The 22722-nt window shown below is 33.7% G+C and overlaps 2 protein-coding genes across 2 annotated transcripts; both read right to left on the bottom strand.

Moving 5' to 3' along the window:
• Positions 1 to 268: 268 nt before the first annotated feature.
• On the bottom strand, positions 269 to 2364 carry LOC113723662 (GDSL esterase/lipase 2-like). Its single transcript, XM_027246650.2, has 5 exons — positions 1988 to 2364; positions 1706 to 1830; positions 1395 to 1622; positions 1050 to 1311; positions 269 to 707 (listed from the first exon to the last, which is right to left on the bottom strand). The coding sequence occupies exons 1-5, from the start codon at positions 2295 to 2297 to the stop codon at positions 466 to 468; spliced, it is 1167 nt and encodes a 388-aa protein (XP_027102451.2). The 5' UTR covers positions 2298 to 2364; the 3' UTR covers positions 269 to 465.
• A 10352-nt stretch (positions 2365 to 12716) lies between these two features.
• Positions 12717 to 15067, bottom strand: LOC140036430 (uncharacterized). The gene is made up of 6 exons (XM_072077836.1): positions 14609 to 15067; positions 14061 to 14452; positions 13699 to 13878; positions 13308 to 13610; positions 13125 to 13212; positions 12717 to 13037 (listed from the first exon to the last, which is right to left on the bottom strand). The coding sequence occupies exons 1-6, from the start codon at positions 15065 to 15067 to the stop codon at positions 12717 to 12719; spliced, it is 1743 nt and encodes a 580-aa protein (XP_071933937.1).
• Between the last annotated feature and the right edge of the window lie 7655 nt (positions 15068 to 22722).

Genomic DNA, 22722 nt, shown 5'->3' with positions numbered 1-22722 from the left:
AACAAACCAAAACGATAAAGAGAATTGAGTCCATGAATTTCCCAGAAGATCAAAAAATCATTTTATGCAGTTCTACATTCATTAATATCTGCTTGTTTGCTGGATCAGATCCCAACGATCTTTGAGGTCACTTTCTCATCTGCAGCTTATAATCAGGTATCAGTTTAGAAGAATCTGAATAGCTTATCATTCAACATTAGGTAGCCTGGCACCTTGTGAGATTTAAGTAAATTCCCCAAGGTTTGGCAATCAAAAAACAGAGATCCTCTTCCATCAAACAGTCTATTTCAATTTATTCATGGAACAATATGATGAAACAAACACATTTATGTATTGTTTTTGGCAACCAATATATATATATATTAACAGGTGTTTTGTTTTATCTTGAAGTAAAAACAGAAATTAAGAAACATAAATGTCACAAATGGTCCCTTAGTAATGAACTTCAATCTTGAGTAGAGCAGGTTACAGTGAAAGCTGAAAAAGTGACTTGAGATTATAAGGGCCAGTAACATTGGAGGGTCCAGCCCAGATGAGCTCCGCGAACTGCTGGTTGGCAGCTTGAGTTGGATGAACGGAGTCAAAGAAGGAATAATCTTGTGGATTGCCACAAAGCTCGTATTCTTTTATTCCCCACCTCCCTCCGCAGCTGTTTGTTCCTCGGAAAGGACCACTGCCGCAGCATGCACTCTTCACTTCCTTAAAGCCTTGTTATGGGAGTAATTAAATGCAATAGCAAAAATGGAAGCTAATTGTTAGTTACTCCACCATGTTCGCATTCTTGCTAGAATTATGGAAGGTTTGCTGAAAAATTTAGCAACCATTTAACTAGTGAATTCAGGGTTTTCTACAGTTGTGAATTTCAATTAAATTTGTACAGTACAATCTAGGAATCAACTATATACTTTGATACTAAAATAACAAACTTAGACAGGAACATGCAAAATCAATTATATACTTTGATAATGGCATAGTTGATGAATACATAGTTATGATTTTAACAGTTGGGGAAAACTATTCCTAATAGGCAATAAAGTTGATGCACGTACCGTATTTTAATGGATTGTCAAATAAATCGACAAAAACAGCGAAAAAGTCAAAATATGAATATCTAAAGCTTTTGAGCTGCTTCTGCAGGTGCTCGAGTCTTTTGGAAAGTAAGACATTGTGTAACTTGGCCAAAGCTGTCACCTGTCCATTGCACTCTCCAGTCCCTCCAGCAGCCAAATCGGCAGCTCTATAGACTGGTGCACAGCCTAGAGGCGGCATATTTACAACTCCAAATTTTCTCCCACCTTTCTTGTATATTTCCTGTTATGCATGCTAACAATCACTTCGCCTTGCTCTATAATGGCTAATTGACTATTGTCTAGTAGTAAAAATTAAAAATTTACCTCGAGAGCAGCTGTAATGTTGCCAACCACCATTGCTACATAATCCTCCGGGGTAAACGACTTAAATATGTTGGATTTTGTTGAATCGCTGAAGTAATCATTTGCCCCTATGCTAAACAAGTACACAGAATTGGATACGATTCGTTCTGCTCCTCTTCTACCGATATTCGAAATCAATAGTTTTTCAGCCTCGTTGAAATGCCACAACTGCGTTTTAAGGTCGACAACCTGAGAAATGACTCGAAATCAATTACCTATATATGTTGGGAAATGGCAATATTACATCACTGGTGGTCATTTCTCTTATTTACCGATCCGGGATAGGTTTCAACTAGAGCACCAGCGCCAGCAGATGCAAAGTTTGCACCATAAGCCAGCTGATATTGGTAGCCAATTTGGAGATAAGGTGGAATGAAAGGGAGCTTTGCGTATTCAGCTGCAAATGGTCATAACAACAAAGCAAGCTTGTTATTGAAGCGTACACACACACACACATATACATACATATATATATATATATGTATAAAGGACATAATTAAGTGCATATCTTGTTGATTTTATTTAAGAAGTCAGGCTACCTCCTACATACTTACCAATAAAATCCGTAATTACACGGCCGTCGCAAAACCTTCCCGATGGATATTTGAAGAATGATTCTCCGTATGGGGGAAAGTTGGCCTGGAAACCTGTACTTGTGTTGATGTAGTTGTTATTCCCAGGATCAATAAGTGAATCACCAAAGACGAAGAGAGCAGCAATGGCTTCCGGATAATGGTCATCATGATGGAAACAATCCGCTGGGATTGTTAGACTTGCAAGGACAACTAATACTACTACTAAGCAGAGTTGGCTACACGAATTAGCAAGTTTAAGCTTAATTCTATATTCTTTCGTCATCTTCATGGTAGACTCTCAGGTTTTTCTTTTTTAAGCTCAAGTTGGATTGAAGTTTTATATTGGTTTTATATGGGGATTTTTTTTTTTGTAAAAAAGAATAAATTTCATTCAATAAATCTGCACCAACAACGAAAGAAAATACACCAAATCAAACATGATACAAATATGTACACATCTGAAAACCAATAGATGCACATTCATCGTTGTAGTGCTAAGAGGTTTCAGCCGACATTTTTGAAAAATGTTCCAGTTGTCTTGTTCACTTCTTTACTAATCATGTAGCAATTTACGTAAATGATCTAAATATTGACTTACTGTGTCACTTGTAGAAGAAACTTGAGATTCAAATCTGGCGTCAACGTTACTCGACGAGGTATATGTAGTAGGTTTCGTCTTTTTCTCATCATAGCTTGGAAAATGATTTCAATTGATGTTAACGTGTCTCCTTTCAATAAAACTGAAGAGTACTAATGGTCAATATAGAGCTGCGCTTGCCTTTCTTTCAAATTGACATAATTTAAAAAAAATAATTTAGTTCACAAATTTCAAATTGCCTTTCTTTTTATTTTTTTAATTATCTTTTCATCTCATATACATCACATCATAAAAAATACTATAATAATTATCTCAAATAAATTATTCAAATAAACTCCTATCCAAACAAACCATTTGATTTTCAAGAAAAATGAAAGAAAATACTACCATTAGATTGTAAATGATAGATTTCAAGTGTTTCTACTTTCTACCAAATAAATGAACTCATAAGTTTCCCAAGGCTAGACTAGACGAAGCTTCTTCAAATGGTACGGTGGTTTCTACCATTTCATTGGTATTAGACTGACACAACTGCACGTGAGATATGCCGCACGTCAAGTCAATAGGAACCAAAGGACAACAACTGACAAGCCTCACTTCACCTTGAAAATGAAGCACAAAATAAGAGAAAAGAAATAAAAGATTACCGGTAACCTAATAAAGAGGTGTGCTGAGGATGGGGTCACATGATGGGCAGGTTATGAATGTGAATGTTCAGTTACGTATTAAAATGATAATATTTCAACACAAATAAATTTAGTCTCCAATATTTATAATTTTAAGCACATTTCAAATGATGGAGCTAAACATTGACTAACAGTCAAAATTGTTTTAGCAATAAAATCCTATTTCAAACTTTCCTATACCACAGCCTCCTAATTTTTGCTTCGTACAACAAATGTGTATTATTATCCAATTTTAACTTATTTAATGAAGATATACTTTTAGGTTAAATGATAATGTTGTGTCTATATTATTCTATATAGAGTACATAGTGGTTAACGACACTATATCATCTGATTTGAATTATTTATCTATAGAATCAAAGAAGTAAAACAATAAAAAATTATTTCATTAAAAAGAGACTATACTAGGTCAACTGTATACAACCAAGAGACATTTAAATACTTTGAACTCGTACAAAATTGCTCTCTTAATGAGGGCACAATTTATTTACTTTCCTATCTATTAAATCAAAAGTTTCAATGGAAAGTTTTAAAATAGTTACTTTGCTATTTGTTTACCTTAATATTTTCCCCTACCTCTTCCCCGTTACCTTAATAATTTTATTGAATGATTCAAACAATTATACAAAATATTAATTTCATCTTAAATTCAACTGATAATCTATTAAAATTAAAGAAAGAAAAACGAATCTGATTTACTTATAGTTCATATTCTTTATAGTTCGAATGGATATCTAATTAAGCATTTAAATATCAATACAATTAACAAAAAAAATAATAGAATTCATTATCAATTAATTCTCCATAATGCAAAACCATACATACATAAATTATGCTACATTTGAGACTAGTAATGCAAGAATAAAAGTCTATGAGAAACAAGTGGGATGAATACGCAAAAGAAAAAAAAAAAAAGATGTGTGGTATAATAGGCACTACTCTTATGATAACATTGCTCACAAGCTCAGCTGACTGACTTTATTGCAACCGTCTATGAGCTGAAAGACCAGGAACCGTGTAATGAGAGCTATTGTTAAGGAAATATGCTTTGTTGTTGCTTAATTACACAATGTCACCTTATGCAAAGGCAAATTGGGACCTCGCTATTGGGTTGGGAATTTCACATGCTTTCTTTGTATAGTATTTACCATACCTACCTAGAACATGATATAGTATTCAGCAGTATTGCATTTTTGACGCATTGAGTCTTGAACACGTTATACAAGCTTATTTCCTTATTAACAATTTGCCTAAAAATATTCTAAGGAAAAATTGAAGATAACAGGGGGAGTATAGTTACAAATATTGTATAAAGACTGAAACAAGAAACAAAGATCCTCCTCTATCATACCGTTTATTTTGATTTAGGGCAAATTACAATTTACCTCCTTGTGGTATAGTTAATTTTCACGTAATCTCCTGTAGTTTTAAAAACTATATATACCCTCTTCATAGTTTGGATTAAAGTGTCAAAACAATGGAAATAATCATTCGTAACGAAACCTATGAAAATATAGAAATTACCGTGTTTAAAAATTAAAATGGCCGAAGTGACCAAATATATAAATATAATATGTATGATACTCTAATCCTGTATACCTTTATGTTTTACCATATAATCTCTTATGGTTTAATGTTTTACCATATAATCCCCTTATGATTTTCAAAATGTATACATAATCCCCTTATGGTTAATAAATAATTTTCAATTTTTCATAGGGATATTTTTTATATTTTAGGTGACTCCATTATGGGTTGCAAATTTCGTCACTTTGACACTTTAATCCAAATCATGAGGGGATTATGTATAGCTTTAGAAATTATAGGAGGTTATGTAAAAAAACTAAATCATATGGGGGTAAAGTGTAATTTTGCACTTTGATTTATTTGTGAAAGAGAAATGATGCAATGAAACAAACACATTTATGTTCTGTTTTATTTTGAGGTTAAAACAGAAACTAACATTCATGTCGCAGACGGCCCTTAGCAATGAACTTCAATCTCGAGTAGATTACATTATGAAAGCTCGAAAAAGTGAGTTGAGATAATAAGGCCCAATAATATTGGAGGGTCCGACCCAGATGAGTTTCGCAAACAGCTGGTTGGCTGCTTGAGTTGAATGACTGGAGTAGGGCTGCAAACGAACCGAACCGCTCGCGAGCCAAACTTGACTCAAGCTCGAACTCGAGCTCAAAATATTAAGCTCAGCTCGCGAGCTCGAGTATATATATATTTTTTATATTTTTTATTTTAAGTATATATATATTTTTTATTTTAATAGTAAAATTACATATATATCCTTAATATTTTATTATTTATTAAGAAAAAATATTATTTTATTTATTTTTTTAAAAATAAAATAATTATAGCTCGGGTTCGGCTCGAATCAAGTCGAGCTCAAGCTCGAACTTTAAATTGTCAGCTCGTCGAGCTCAAACTCGAGTTCGAGTTCAATAAAATTAAGTCAAAGCTCGATTCAATAAGGCCAAAACTCGACACGGTTCAACTCGTTTGCAGACCTAGATTGGAGTCAAAGAAGAAATAATCTTGTGGATTTTCAATTTGTCACATAGATCCTATTCTTTTATTCCCCTCCTCCCTCCGCAGCCACCAACTCCTCGAAAAGAACCACTGCCGCAGCATCCACTCTTTAACTTCTTTAAAGCCTTCCATGTAATTAAACCAAAGTGCAAAAATGGAAACTCATTGTTAGTAACTCCACCATTCAATGCAGGTTTGCTAGAAAAGTTTAGCACTGGTATAGTTAGTTTTGGGTTCAGAGTTTCTACTGTCGTGCCCCATTTTTTAAAATAAAATTTTAGTGCTGAAAAAATGATGAGGTTATCTAAAATTAGTTTTTTATTTTAGAGAATAAATAAAGAAAAAGGGCCTAATATAGGACTTAAAATGTGTGATGATTTGGGTCCAAAATTTAGTCTAAAAAGGGTTTTTAAAGAAAAATAGGAGTCGCCACTTGATATTAAATTTAGGTGTACCAAGTCACTCAAATATATATAAAAAAAATATAGACAAAACCCTTTTTAGACGACTTCAGGTCTTTAAAAACAAAAGAGCAAAGTTTGGGAGTCACGATTGAAGAAAGGGAAGGCAAAGATTTGATAAGTTCAAATGTAAGGCACCCTTTCAATCTAATCAAAATTAGTTGCGAGATTTAGTCGAAAATTTTCTTAGTTTAAACTATAAAACTTATCATATTAGGATGCTTCTACATGGATGTGAATCTAGATCTAGGGGTATTGGGAGGGTCGGAATGTCTCTTCAAAATTTAATTGGTGCAAATCATATTAATTGCGACGCCCAAGAGTGATTCCTTGAAGAGATCACGAATATGTAAAAAATGAAACTCAAAAAGAGAGAATTATAATATAGATAAATATATGTGACCTAAAAGAGGGGAATGCAACATAATGGGTATGGGATACTAAAATCCGTGACTTGAATTTTCCTTCTTATAAAAGGGAAAAGAGCATGCTAAAGTTAAAAAACCATATTCGTTCATTTCCCATATTTGAAGGATGATTTTCCTAATCCAGTCAAGCAAATGGACTAACCTATTTCTAATTTCCTAAATGGAATGCAAGTCTAAATGTCATGTTTCGCGCATATAGGAGTAAGGGAGATAATATATAGAGGAAAAATCATGAAAGGTGAGAAAAAGACCCTAAAAATAAAAATATGCATGAAATGCAATAAATGTCACTCAAAAATGTGATTCTAACGCATAAACGACCCTAAGGGTCTAGCATTGGATTAATCCATTTCTATAGGTTCTCACTAGCGTTGGACTAGTGAGAAATCGGAGAAAAAGGCCACAATTAGCATTAGATTAGTGTGGTGACGTCATGCATTTATTATAGATAAATAAACCATATAAAGTATAATTAAAACAAATAGAGCACGAACACATAAAGCATAATATTTTGATGCAAAAATCATAAAGAAAGTGAATAAACATATAAACACACAAGCATGCAAGTACACAAGCAAATAAACTCACATAAAGACCTAACTATTATATTTGGGGCTCTAACTACAATCTAAGGGGGGAATTTGAAAAACTAATAACCTGACTATTACATTCATCTAACAAATTATATTTCTAGCAAAAATAAAATCTATCTATTACATAGCCTAACTAAATACATCTTTTGGGCACCTATCTATTACAATTTGACATTTAAATGCCTTCCAAAAAATCATCAAAAATTAAATGAAATAAATAAAATGGATGAAAACTTAAAATGAATAATGAAAAAAATAAAAAGAAAAACACTCAAAACATGCAATCATATATAAAAACACCTAGGAACACATAAGAGGATTTAAAATAATAAAAGAAGGTACCTCCCTTGAAGTAGTGGTTAAATGAGATTGGATTTGTCCTATTTATACTCCAAAATCAATAAAATGGTCAAGACACCAGTTTAATTAACAAATAAAAGGATTAACATGTAAACATAGTGCAAATTCACTTTATCATTATAAAGAAATTAAAATAATCATGCAATCTACCAATTAAAAAGCATTTAAATGAAGTATGGTTAACAATTAAAGAAAATAGACAAATTATACTTAAAAAATCAAAACTATCAGGGATCTAATTGTAAAAAAGAAAATTTTTAGGGTCAAATTATAATTATTACAAAGATTAGGGGTCAAAATTAAAGAAAAATAAAGTTCAAGGATTAAATTGCAATTAAATTAGAGACCTAATTCCAAGAAATAAAAAAAAATTTAGAACCACAGTAAAATTACTTAAAAGGTCAGGGCTAAACTGTAATTTTTGTATGAGATTTTGCAATATGAAAGGCCACTTGGGCCATTTCCTTTCTTTTTGGGCCGACAAATTATTTTGACCCGACAAAATATCCAAGGAAAGGAACGGGCTAGCCCAACTTCTGGTCCAAGCAAACCCAGCTAAAATGCATGGGTTTTATCCTCCCAAACCCATGTCATTAACCCAAAAAGTAAAACCAAACTCTTTATCAAAAACTCAATCAAAATAACATTAACCAAATCTTAACTTCTTTTTACTAAATCCAACAAAACATTAAATCTACCCAAAATTATTAAGCCTTAATCATGCTCTAAAACCAGAAATAATTTACTCAAAAACATGCTTAAAATATACAAAAGAGGATTAAAGCTTGAAAAAGAGAATTTTTTTTAATTTTTTCCAAGCTTTGGGTCATAGTATAATTATGCAGAAATTGAGGGGTTAAGTCACAATTTTCAAAACTTCCATGCAATCTTTTTCAAAGCTTTCTTCCGCATGCTTTTCTTATTTCATCAGAACACAAAATACCACCAACAATCATCAAAATTTGGACCAAAACAAGATTGTGCAGCCCGGAAACTCAACCAAATCTCATCACTTGAATATCATATTTAGTCACATGCACACATGGTAGAAATCTCAATCCAAGAGTTCACAAAAGACATAGCGGAAGGAAAGACAAGGCCAAGAACAAAATGGGGTAAAGTTGTTGTAGATTTGAGCTTATACGGAGGGAGAAGGTTGAACGGGTTACCTTTGATGTTGAAAGACACCAAATAAACGTGGGAGATCCAAGAAAAGTTAGCTTTAAGATTGGAATCTGACAGTCGAAATTTTGAGGCAGGATGTTCACGGGCTGATGAAGCAGCAGATTCGAGCCTGAATTTCACGTACTTGGAGGGGTTTTTTCTCGGAGATTTTTGAACAGAAGTTGCACTTCTACAAATGTAGATAGTGCAAATTTGGAAAAAACGTTGAAGTTACTGAGATTGAGGTCGGATTTTGCTCAAGAAGGAGGCAGGATGCTCAACCCTTGCTCAAGGTTTTCACAAAATTTTTCTGTTCTTTTTTTCTTCTTTTTCTCTTTTTTGGCCGCCTTCCCTTTCTCACATCTTCCTAATGGCTGCGTTTTCAAGCCTTTCTCTTGCTTTTATATCGAATAAAGTGGCCAAAAACCTACTTTCAAGGGTATGGATGAAACCCTTACTTTGCCGGGATTTTTGAGCCATTAGATGGCTTTTTTCCAAACTATTCTTGATGAATTGTGTGAAGGTGATGTGGTTCCTTGTACTAACAATGTATTAGGGGGAAAACAAAGGGAAAATGCCAATCAAAATTGCTCCAAATGCCAGCTACAACTCTCTGTACTACATACTGGTTTCGGTACCAACTTACGAAGAAGAAGATGCGCGTGTGGAGAAAAAAAAAATTTTTAAACAAAAATCTGATGAACCTGTTTTTTCTCTTCTTTTCTTCTATCTTTCCTTTCCTTTTCTTTCTAATTTCCTTCTAATTTTCTAAGAATGAATTGAAATGATTTTCTTTAGAAAAAGTAAGAAGTAGGAATAAAATAAAATAAATAAAATGAATAAATGAAATAAGAATAAGAATAAATAATATAAAATTTTTTGGTGCCTACAACTTGCCTTTCTTTGTCCGAGTTTCGCAGAAGTTCAAGACAAAGACGTAAACACTAAATTACTTACATGTTTGCTCCAACTGTAACAGAATCAAAACAAACAAAGTGAGTTTCAAATAAAATCTGCAAGTGTTTAAATCGATCAGTAGGATCTAATCCCAGTCGAAACAACTAGTAAAATCTAATGGATTGGAAAATCCAGACCTAAAGAAATGAAAGATTGGTGGGACAAAATCCGAACCCAACAAAGTAAAAAGTTGGTGGGATAAAATCCAAATTCAATAAAATAAACAGTCGGTAGGATAAAATCTAAACCCAATAAAATAACAACTGGTTGGATAAAAGTTCAAATCCAACAAAATAAAAGTTGGTAGGAAAAAATCCAAATCCAACAAAATAACGATTGGTGGGATGAAACCCAAATCCAACAAAATAAAAGTTGGTGGGATGAAACCCAAACCCAACAAAATAAAGGTTGGTGGGATAAAATTAAAATCCAACAAAATAATGATTGGTAGGATAAAATCCAAATTCAACAAAAATAACGGTTCGTAGGATAAAATCCAAATCAAACAAAATAACCATCCCAAGCCCAACACAAATAATGGTTGGTGGGATAAAACCTAAGCCCAACAAAATAACGGTTGATGTGATAAAATTCAAATCCAACAAAAATAACGGTTGGTGAGATAAAATCCAAACCCAACAAAATAACAGTTTGTGGGATAAAATCCAAACCCAATGAAAAAGTAAAAATGCATTGCAAAAAGGTGTGAAGTGATTTTTGCTATCTATCTGAGCAAATATTGAACTTGCTTATGGGATCAAATATCACCTTTCTAAAAAAATTTGTTCCAGTGTAGATTAGACTTAGCTAAATAAGTATTGTTTTTTTCTTCCTACAAGAAGATATGCATAATCCAATCCTACAAAAGGAAATAAAAACAATCGCGACGAAATATAATATCACCACTGTGTGGTTCTCGAGCCTTGAGGACCCTATAAACGTGAGCTTTTTGATGTCGACGAACTGTCCGATTTAGAAGACTTATGCAACCTTCTCTTGATCTGCTAGTATCTGTACTCAGCCAACCATACTTATACCATAAGATATACATTTATGTACCAATTATGATAAATTACGGGGATTGTCTTTTGGTTGAGTTTAATGAAAAACACGTAAAAGTTTTAAAATTATTTCATGCAACGACACAAAATACTACAAAATAATTTTCAACGAGAAAAATGACTTTTATTAAGTTTACGAAAGATGATTTAGAGACTTGGATACAAATTCGAGTGGCCTATCTATGATGAAAGAAACGTCACATTTGACCTCTTCTGATATCACCTTCCTGAAATTCAGTGTTGCCTGGTTACTGTCAAACTACCAAAAATAAAATTTATATTAGATCTACTACCAAAACTGAATGAGTATAGTGGTAAGTAGAGTCGTCTCCTCAGGGAACCGGTAGACTTATCACACATAGGTAATTGGGGGATTTTTGGAAGGGAGATAAAAGAAATAAATTATAGATGTAAGAGTGCTGAATTTCCAAACGCAAGAGATGCAATAACTAGAGAATGTAATAATCAATTAATTGACACAACCTAGTCAAGGAGATAATCTTGACACCGGTTCATGCAATTGATCATAGATACCTGAATTAATTCACACGTTCACAAATAAATTGGTTAAAGCAATTCAACAACCACCGAACCACCTCTCCTTAATTATATGGTAGTCCAGAGACGCTCTTAAACTACCCCCTTGTAAAATAGATAACTCCAGAGACACTCGAAGGATTTAATCTATTCACAACTTTAGGAATTAGAGAGACCTAATTCTAGTTAATAAATACACATGCGGGTTCATTTAAACTAGATTAATTAGTCCTACGGCACCAATTAGACTGCTTGCGAGGCAATAAAATTGTCCCGTTCGCCACTAATTTAAGACAATCAAGTGATACGCACCCTTGTCCTAATTGGTAATATACTATTTAGACAATTGAATAACTGGCCACATTAATCCAATAGATCCAAACAATAATAGGCTATTAAAACAAAGAATAATTAAATACTCACAAACGCCAAATTTAGAACAATTAAAACGATCTCACAGTTGTTCGTGCACAGGGCCTTGATTATTCCTCAACTAGATAAAAGAACTTAGCCTTACTTCATAATGATGAAGCAATCGAAAGCTTGCAAAGTAGTTTCGTCGTTTGAAGAAGTAAGGATCCGTCGGCTAGTCTACTAACTTGCGTTGGAGAAAAAAAACAAAGATAAAAACAAAACAAGATCCAAGACCGAAAATAAGATTCCTAGTCTATTGTAGTCTTCCTTTTAAAGTCTTTCCGTCGCTCTCTTGCTTTCCAACTCAGAGTTTGTTTCTAAAAGGGATTGCTTCCTTATTTTCCCCCTTGAATTGTTGTCAAAAGTCTTCTCTGAATCTGTTTCCTAATCCCACGCAGGTTCAAAATGTGTCTCCCAAGAATAGCGGTAGCTCCAAGAATAGGATCCGCGGTCCGTCTTTTTCACGCAGCCCTGCGGTCACTGGCGCGGGCACTCTCTGGAAGGACTGGTCTTCTGAAAATTCACTTCTTTGTGTCACTTTTGATATCAATTACCTGTAAATAATACCAATACCAAATATGAGCAGAAATCCATTACTCCGCACAATAATTGGCCAAAATTAGGACTAAACATCAATGTAATAAACACTCAATTATTGCCCTATCATTGCCAAAAGAATTTCAATATGAGGAGAAATCCAAATGAACATAGTCACCAGCTTTTTAACAGTCGATCCCTAGCTTTCCATTCACAACTCAGTCGGTGTTTCAAAACCTAACTTAGTGCCCTTTTGGATTTTCACTAAGGTTGCCCCCGCCTATTTAGTTTTCTTTTCTTCTTTTTCTTCTTTTTTCTTCTTTTTGATTTTGATTTTGATTTTTAAAAAAGGCGCCCTTTCAGGTTTTTACCTAATGAATAAATTTAACAAAAGCCTCTATCGATTCAGAAATATGTTTCAAGATTGATGGCATCAGTGTGACAATTCTTTTCCCAAGCCAGTATCTTACTTCAATAATTTGTTGTATCACACCATAAAAATCGATCATATTGTTACCATGCTCACCTCTAACTACAATACCACTGTTTTGAGTCTTTCTTTGCCTTTCCCGATTTTCCGTGTGAAACCTATACCCATTAACCATGCAGCCCGTATACATGCAAACTCGATTGTCTAGCCCAAATGCTAATGCTCGAAGCACACCATTGGAAGCCTCGCTGCCATACATAACCTAGTAAGGACAATTTCACCTAAATCAGTAATTTGTTGTATTAGAGATAAAAAAAAGTAGGCTGTCCAAATGACACTACAAACATACATGCTGTTTAACCCATTTTGCAAATTCTCTATCGTGCCTTTGGTCCACATTTTCAACACTCTCTGCCTCCAACTCCATTTTATGCGCACTATAGACAAAAACAATCACCTTGTATAAATTTGCCTTTGAACATATCAAAATATAGAACAAAGGTACAAGCTTTAATTAACATTAAAAGCTTACGTTATATAGTCCTCAAGCTCATCACAATTGTTCAATATAAATGTATGAATTTTTTCCAGCTCTGAGTCAAGGAAATTGCCCCTTTTGGGCCCTCCAAATGGACGACCAGGGCATGAAAAAATGGACAATTCACCAGTATTATATCCCCTATCATTGTTTCGTTCAGGCTTGTTGAATATTGTATCAATATTGTCTAGGTACATAGAGCAGAATGTCAAGCATTCTTTATCTATGTACCGCTCAGCAATGCATCCCTCTGGTCGGGCCTTGTTCCCAACATAACTTTTCAGCACTGTCATATGTCTTTCTCAAAGGAAAATAAAAGAAATTAGAAGATTGCAGTGGTCTTTAATAAAAAAAAACTTACAAGGCTATATGTACAACTCTCTACCTCTCAAATGGGAACATCCAACGATATTGAGCTGGACCGCCAAGGATAGCTTCAGCAGGCAAGTGAACCATCAAGTGCATCATTATATCGAAGAAAGCTGGAGGGAACAACCTCTCTAATTTACATAAGATGACTGCAATTTTTTGGCCTAACTCCTCCAGAACCTCTCTATGTATTGTTCTAGCACATAATTTTTTGAAGAATTCACTTAACTCGAATAGCACTTGCCGAACTTCTTTTGTTAAACTTCCACGGATTGCAAGTGGGAGTAGCCTTTGTATAAAATGTGGAAGTCATGACTTTTCATTCCAGAAATTTGAAACTAGCCATTCTTTATACATCGGCAAATGTTTGAGGCAAACCCATCTGGATATTTGACAGAATTCAAGAACTCACATACTTTTTTTTTCTCCTCCTTGGTTAGGCTGTAACAGGCATGTGGCATGATATAAGAGTCGCCATTTGGAATCAAATGTAGCTCTTTTTTCAAACCCAAATCCTTCAAATCTTGACGACACAACCAGTGGTCTTTGGTTTTGTTTTCAATATCCATAATTGTGGCAATGACAGCCTCTGAGACATTTTTTGACACATGCATTAAATCCAAATTATGCCTAAGAAGGAGGTCTGCCCAATATGGTAACTCAAAGAAACAACTTTTCTTTGTCCAGTTCAAACCACTCTCAGAACGCTTGCGTTTCTTTGCATTGGATTGCGCCTTGGTCTTCCCAAAATTTACCTCCATATTTTGTACCTGATCCAAAATTTCATTTCCAGATAAAGGTGCAACAGGATTCCTAAAGTCCACATTGCCATCGAAAGGTTTTTTTTCTCGCCGTCAAGAATGGTCAATGGGTAAGAAACGGCGATGACCTGTGTAACACAACTTTTTTCAGTGTGGTAAATGTACGCAAGTTGTCTCAACCATGCAAATAGGACATGCTTGATATCCTTTCGTACTCCATCCGGACAGCATTGCATAAGTTGGAAAATCATTTATAGTCCATAGTAAAGCTGCCCGGAGGTCAAATTTCTTGCCACTATATGCATCATATGTTTCAACACCAAGCCACATTTCATTCAGTTCATCTATTAGAGGCTCCATGTAAACATCAATCTCATTTCCCGGGGATTTAGGCCCAGGAATTAGCATTGATAGGAAAAAGAAAGGATCTCTCATACACTTCCAAGGGGGCAGATTGTATGGCACTAGATAAATAGGCCAGATGCTATAAGCACTACTCATGGTCCCAAAAGGATTGAAACCATCAGTTGCAAGACCTAACCTCACATTTCTAGGATCAACGGTGAAGTCCGGATGCAACCTATCAAAGTGTTTCCATGCTTCACTGTCTGCTGGATGCCGCATGATGTTATCATCATGCACACACTTTTCTTTATGTCATCTATCTGAAGCTATTTCTTTGTGGGTATATAATCGTTGCAGCCTAGGCTTCAAAGGAAAGTAACGCAAAACTTTGCGTGGAACTCTTGAACCTGCCATCTTGTAGCGAGGTTCTTTACAATTTAGATTTGGACAAGTGTCAAAATTTTCATTTTCCTTGCGGAAGAGAACACAATCATTGACACAAGCATGGATTTTTTCAGATTTAAAACCTAAGTCTCGAATGAGCTTCTTAGCATCAGCAAAAGACTTGGGAACTGTGGCTTCAGGAGGTAGTGCATGCCTAAAAATTTCCAGCAATGCATTGAAGGACTTTATAGTCCACCCGCTCATTGTTTTCAAATGGAGCAAAGTGACTACAAAGGATAGCTTTGAGTAAAAATGATTCCCTGGATACAGCTCCTTTTTGCATCTTCTAACAATTTAAGAAAGTTATCTGTGTCACTATGATTCGCATTTAGACTATCATCTGTTGATTCTTCCCTACCAGCCCAATTGTCCCCCCATTGTGCTGTCCCAATGTCGTGCAACATGTCATTTAAATCTTCAGTATCACTATCCTCCTCTCCATCCCCATGTTTAGTACTATCCCCACAATTTTGGTGTCGAAATTGTTCCCCATGGTGTATCCATCTTGTGTAGCTTTTACGAATGCCTTGAGTCAATAAATGATCCCCCACAACTGTTTTAGTTTGGTTACAAAAATTATTGCATTGTGTACATGGGCATGGAATTTTTTGATTTTCAACTTTTTGAGAATATGCAAATTTGAGGAAATTTTTGACTCCGAGTTCATAAGCCTTGTCCTTCCTATTGCTAATCTTCATCCAAGTTTTATCCATGCCCTAGATATAGACACATCAGCCTTTAGTACAAAATGCTTTTCTAATATCAAACTAAAGAGAATAATTTGTTAACTAGCTTTTTCAAAAATTAAGGCTACAAGTCATATGAAAAGCAGCCATAAAAGTAATATGAAAATTCATATGAAAAGCCATGAAATCAGTATCATATATCAAGAAAAGTAATATGTAAAGCAGCCACGAAATGAACATGAAATTAACCATGAAAGCAGTTTCCTAAAATCCAAAAAAGCCATATGTAAAGCAGCCATGAAATTAACCATGAAATCAATAGAAATTAAAGAGGAGAGACTTCAACAAATGCACTAGCAATCAACAAATGTTAATACCAACTGATGGTTAATACCAACAAATGCACTAGCAATCAACAAACAAATGTTAAAGAGGAGAGACTTCTAAAGCTCAGACTTTAAAACAAACAGAACAGAACAAAAAATACGCTTGTTAATACCAACCCAAAAAAAAAGAACAAAAACAGGGGAAAATTAAAAGAAGAACAAAGTCACAAACGATGTTAAAGCCAGATACCTCTACGATGTTATGGAACAAAGTCAATAAAAGAAGAACCGTACACAGAAATTTCTCAAGATACAAACTGAAAATGCAACATTTCAGAAGCCCAAATTGCCTCGGATAATGGCAAGGAAATGAAGCCTTTCGGGGGCAGGACAGAAGCCATTGGATAATGAGCTAACAAAAACAAGGGAAAATTTAAATGTAGGTTCGAAAATGGCAAGGAAATGAAGAACAAAGAACAAACTTCAGTTGAACTTACCTGAGAAATGTATAGCTTTCCCCAATTGCCTCGGATTTGCTGGTGCTAAAGAGCTCGACGCGGTTGCGGGTCAATAGAGGGGAGAAAGGGCTATCGTCAGTGGTGAAGGAAATGCTGAAGAATAAATTATGGTGCTGGATAGCTCGGACTTCAGCGGCTGATAGTGGTGGATAGCGGCGGGCTTCAGCGGTTAACGGTGGTGAGCGGCATTTCGACACGGTTGCGGGTCAATGGAGGGGAGAAAGGGTTATCGTCAGTGGTGAAGGAAAGGCTGAAGAATAAAGCTCAAGTTGCTGGGTAGCGGCGAACTTCAGCGGCTGATGGTGGTGGATAGCGGCGGACTTCAGCGGCTAACGGTGGCGAGCGGCATTTCGAATCTACGGGAAGGAAGGGTTAGTTCACCATAGGAAGGAAAGACTGAGAATGAAATTTGTCTAAGTGTTGGAAGAGAGAAGCGGCGAGACTTTTGTTTGTCTGTGAACAACAAAAAACGACGTCGTTTTGTAGAGATTTCAGCCACCCGCCTCGCGCCTCTTTCAAATTTCAGACTGGCGCTCTTTTTTTTTTGGCATCTAAGCATGTCTTTGAGATTCCAGGATTCACGCCTTTAGCTTCATACATCTTTTTTCTTTTTTTTTTCCCTGGTCAAATTTTTTTTTCAGGTTTCTTTTTTCATACTTAATCTCTTTTTTTTTTCCTTAATCTCATCTATAAATATCAAATTATTTGATATTGGTTTCTTTTTTGTGCATGTGTATATATGTGTGCTTGTTTGTGTCTATATACATCTTTTTGGGTTTGGACAACTCAATATACAAATTATTTAAGAAATTAACTTACAATAAAACTTACACAATAAAATATGTTTCAAAAATTTAACATGCATAGAATCGCTTATATACAGTATAGCACTTCTTACTCATGCTTATACTACTCTTTGTCTATTACTTAGTTTTTATAATAAATTAAAAGAAACATGTAATCAAATATTCTGTTAAATGTGTTACAACTCTCAATCTTATTGCACGACAGATATTTTACTGAATAATTTTAATTTCGTATATACCCATTTCATATGAAAATAATTATTACTTATGATGTATTACACGTTATACTAATCTTTCACAGTGCTAACATTAGACTACAAATTATATTCAATTACACTTTTTCAAATTATTTCAGTTATTGATTTTTGGGGGTTGTTATAAGGAATACGTGAAAAAATTTTTATGCTCAGACATGTCTATTATGTCAACTTAGCAAAAATTACAAATATCTAAAAATAATTTGTTATTATATCATTTGCATTTTGCTAATACGTAATGAATAGGGGCTAAATTATAAAATTAGGGTGTCATATCTTCGGTGCTTTTGCTCATATAAAAGAATTGGGGGCTAAATAATAAAATTAGGGTGCCATAGTAGAATTAGTGAAATTTGATGAAAATACTATAGAATTGCTTATATACAGTATAGCACTTCTTACTCATGCTTATCCTACTCTTTGTCTATTACTTAGTTTTTATAATAAATTAAAAGAAACATGTAATCAAATATTCTGTTAAATGTGTTACAACTCTCAATCTTATTGCACGACAGATATTTTACTGAATAATTTTAATTTCGTATATATCCATTCCATATGAAAATAATTATTACTTATGATGTATTACACGTTATACTAATCTTTCACAGTGCTAACATTAGACTACAAATTATATTCAATTACACTTTTTCAAATTATTTCAGTTATTGATTTTTGGGGGTTGTTATAAGGAATAATAAAAAATTCGTGAAAAAATTTTTATGCTCAGACATGTCTATTATGTCAACTTAGCAAAAATTGCAAATATCTAAAAATAGATTGTTATTATATCATTTGCATTTTGCTAATACGTAATGAATATGGGCTAAATTATAAAATTAGGGTGTCATATCTTTGGTGCTTTTGCTCATATAAAAGAATTGGGGGCTAAATAATAAAATTAGGGTGCCATAGTAGAATTAGTGAAATTTGATGAAAATACTATAGAATTGCTTATATACAGTATAGCACTTCTTACTCATGCTTATCCTACTCTTTGTCTATTACTTAGTTTTTATAATAAATTAAAAGAAACATGTAATCAAATATTTTGTTAAATGTGTTACAATTCTCAATCTTATTGCACAACAGATATTTTACTGAATAATTTTAATTTCGTATATACCCATTCCATATGAAAATAATTATTACTTATGATGTATTACACGTTATACTAATCTTTCACAGTGCTAACATTAGACTACAAATTATATTCAATTACACTTTTTCAAATTATTTCAGTTATTGATTTTTGGGGGTTGTTATAAGTAATAATAAACAATTTATGAAAAATTTTTTATGCTCAGACATGTCTATTATGTCAACTTAGCAAAAATTACAAATATCTAAAAATAGTTTGTTATTATATCATTTGCATTTTGTTAATACATAATGAATAGGGGCTAAATTATAAAATTAGGGTGTCATATCTTCGGTGCTTTTGCTAATATAAAAGAATTGGGGGGTAAAATATAAAATTAGGGTGTCATAGTAGAATTAGTGAAAGTTGATGAAAATACTGTAGTATACAGTGATGCAAAAAGTTGTCACAAAATTGGAACTGGGTAGACTTTCAATGACAACAAGTTATGTTGTCACTGTAGAGAGAGCGTTTGTGACGACTTTACTTGAGTTGTCATAAAATCATTTCCCGCGGCATCAAATGAGATGCGCGCCAACTATTTCGTGACGAGTTGAGAATGACAACTTCCAATGTTGTCACTGATTATGCTTGTGCTGTACTCATCTGTGATGACACCTAATGTCGTCACTGAATTAGGTTATCTGTGACAAGATTTTTGTTGTCACATAAATTTTTGTCACTGAAAAATATATTTCTTGTAGTGATACATTAGTACAAATACCGTTAGTATTACTAGTGATAAAGGGCACACTCAATCTATATGCAATTTAAAACAATCACTTTTTATATGGAAGAAATTGATATAAAATTTTAATAAACAAAAAAACTTTGATCTTTTAAAATCTTTTTTAATAATATTTTAATGAATTTGGTAATTATACTGTTTATGGTTGGTTATCGATGAAAGTTAGTTATGCTATTGGATGACATACATAGACAACATGTTAAGCAAATGATAAAAGTATAATTAAGTGATCATGATGATAATGTTGAAAATTTAAAAGTGACAAATATGGTCTAATTAAATTTCACCTATTTGCACTTCGGTTATTATGTCATCAATTCATTCTCAGTAATTTGGTCTAATACAATTACAAATGCATTTGTTAAACATTTCTTTATGTTCTACCCACAAATATAATAAAACAATCATGCAACAACATATTACTTCACCTACATATATAATGAATCAATTTATGTAATTAAATGAATCAAAATTTATCTAATTCTGCACATACATATATTATTTATTTTTTCTAATTTCTTTTCACTTATGTATCTAACTTTACATTTTCTTCATTATGTCTATTGTTCATAAATTAGGAAACTAATATTAATAATATCTTGCATCTTTTCACATGGGTTAACGTGGGTGAACCGATGGTGGAGGTGAACCCATGTGACATGTGAACATGGGTTCACCTTCACTGACGAATCGTTTGGGTTATTGTAATGTGGAACCCACCATCACAACACTCCTTTACGTTCCGGTAGCCTTAGCCCACACCAAAAACAACCTCGAATTTTGTTTCTCCTAACGTGTCTTGCTCTCGTCACATGCGCACCGCATCAAACCACTTTACCAATGCATTGGTACAAACCACCATACCAATCCTTAGAATTTTGTCCAGAGTATAAGGAGAATCAACTACGTATGGGGACTTGGTTATGGAAAGGAAAATGCTTCAGGGCAGCCGCCTATGAGTAGCATTTGGTTTCATCAAAGCAAAGGCCTATTGCACCTTTTTGTTATTCTTGTTTTTGGATATTTGGACCATGGATATTGAAGATTTTGAGAAAAGTATGATAGTGGTCATTCATGTTTTAAGTTGGCAACGAACAGGATGTAATCAATGAAAATCTATTAATTAGTAAAACAAACAAGCAATTTTGCGTTGCATGATAGACATGATGCTCAAATTCAAAGGGAAATAACGATTTAATAGCTAAAGTTGAGATTTTAAAATTCAGAAATCATGGTTTCAAATCTCTTTTCCCTTCTTCGTTTCTTAAATCACATTTCTCTTTTTCTAGAAGTTAAAAAAAAATGTACTCACAAAATATAAAGGTACCTAAGAAAATGGTACAAGAATAAAATATACCACACCCACACAAAAGCACCAAAATAATCAAGGGATGCTGAACTGTTTTCTTCTTTACTAACATTACCCTGAAGCTTGGGCAGCAAATCAATAGAGAGAATTGACGTTCCCTTTTCTTTTCTATGTGGAAAAGAAGCATAACATTAGATGTCAGTTTCATTATTCAAAGGAATAGTGTACATTTCCATAGGTACAATTGATCGTGGACAAAGACTTGGCATAAAAAAACAATACGGTCAATGTGTGTAGCATTTGACTTCGATAGGCAGCATGACCCGCCTTTGGAATTCCAGGGCTCTTGTCACTATTACTAACAGAAAATTTTTTTAGTGATTAAGGGCTTAAATTTGGATGGATAGTGATCAATCAAATTTTATAAAAAGCCCAATTCCGCTTTGAAGCGCAGGCTAAAGCTCAGAAAAGTGTCTTTTTTTAGTCAGTTTCCTTTTCTGCTAGTTTCGTCCGAAAAAAAAATCCATTCTTGACCTGACCAACTGCCCATCCTACATCCTTCACTTTTGAGTTTTCTGGAAGGCAACAAATTGTGTAATTTCACCAGAGCTATAAGCTTTTAGAAACCACATATTTATTTGAAACCATGGGCTTATAAATAGCTTTTGAAATAATAGCCATTCACTAGAACCAGTGTGTGGTATAATAGGCACTACTCTTATGATAACATTGCTCACAAGCTCAGCTGACTGACTTTATTGCAACCGTCTATGAGCTATGAAAGACCAGGAACCGTGTAATGAGAGCTATTGTTAAGGAAATATGCTTTGTTGTTGCTTAATTACACAATGTCACCTTATACAAAGGCAAATTGGGACCTCGCTATTGGGTTGGGAATTTCACAAGCTTTCTTTGTATAGTATTTACCATACCTACCTAGAACATGATATAGTATTCAGCAGCATTGCATTTTTGACGCATTGAGTCTTGAACACGTTATACAAGCTTATTTCCTTATTAACAATTTGCCCAAAAATATTCTAAGAAGGAAAATTTGAAGATAACAGGGGGAGTATAGTTACAAATATTGTATAAGACTGAAACAACAAACAAAGATCCTCCTCTATCATACCGTTTATTTTGATTTTGGGCAAATTACACTTTACCCCCTTGTGCTATAGTTAATTTCCACGTAATCTCCTATAGTTTTAAAAACTATATATAACCCCCTCATAATTTGGATTAAAGTGTCAAAATAATGGAAATAATCATTCATAACGGAACCTATGAAAATATAGAAATTACCGTGTTTAAAAATTAAAATGACCGAAGTGACCAAATATATAAACATAATATGTATGATACTCTAGCCCTGTATGCCTTAATGCTTTACCATATAATCTCATATGGTTTAATGTTTTACCATATAATCCCCTTATGATTTTCAAAATATATACATAATCCCCTTGTGGTTAATAAATAGTTTTCAATTTTTCATAGGGATATTTTTGATATTTTAGGTGACTCCGTTATGGGTTGCAAATTTCGTCACTTTGACACTTTAATCCAAATCATGAGGGGATTATGTATAGTTTTAGAAATTATAGGAGGTTATGTAAAAAAACTAAATCATATGGGGGTAAAGTGTAATTTTGCACTTTGATTTATTTGTGAAAGAGAAATGATGCGATGAAACAAA

This window comes from Coffea arabica, chromosome 2e (genome assembly GCF_036785885.1).
Source record: "Coffea arabica cultivar ET-39 chromosome 2e, Coffea Arabica ET-39 HiFi, whole genome shotgun sequence".
NCBI classification, from domain to species: domain Eukaryota; kingdom Viridiplantae; phylum Streptophyta; class Magnoliopsida; order Gentianales; family Rubiaceae; genus Coffea; species Coffea arabica.
The sequence above is the reverse complement of the archived record's forward strand: the minus strand, read 5'-3'. Positions and strand labels throughout refer to the sequence as shown.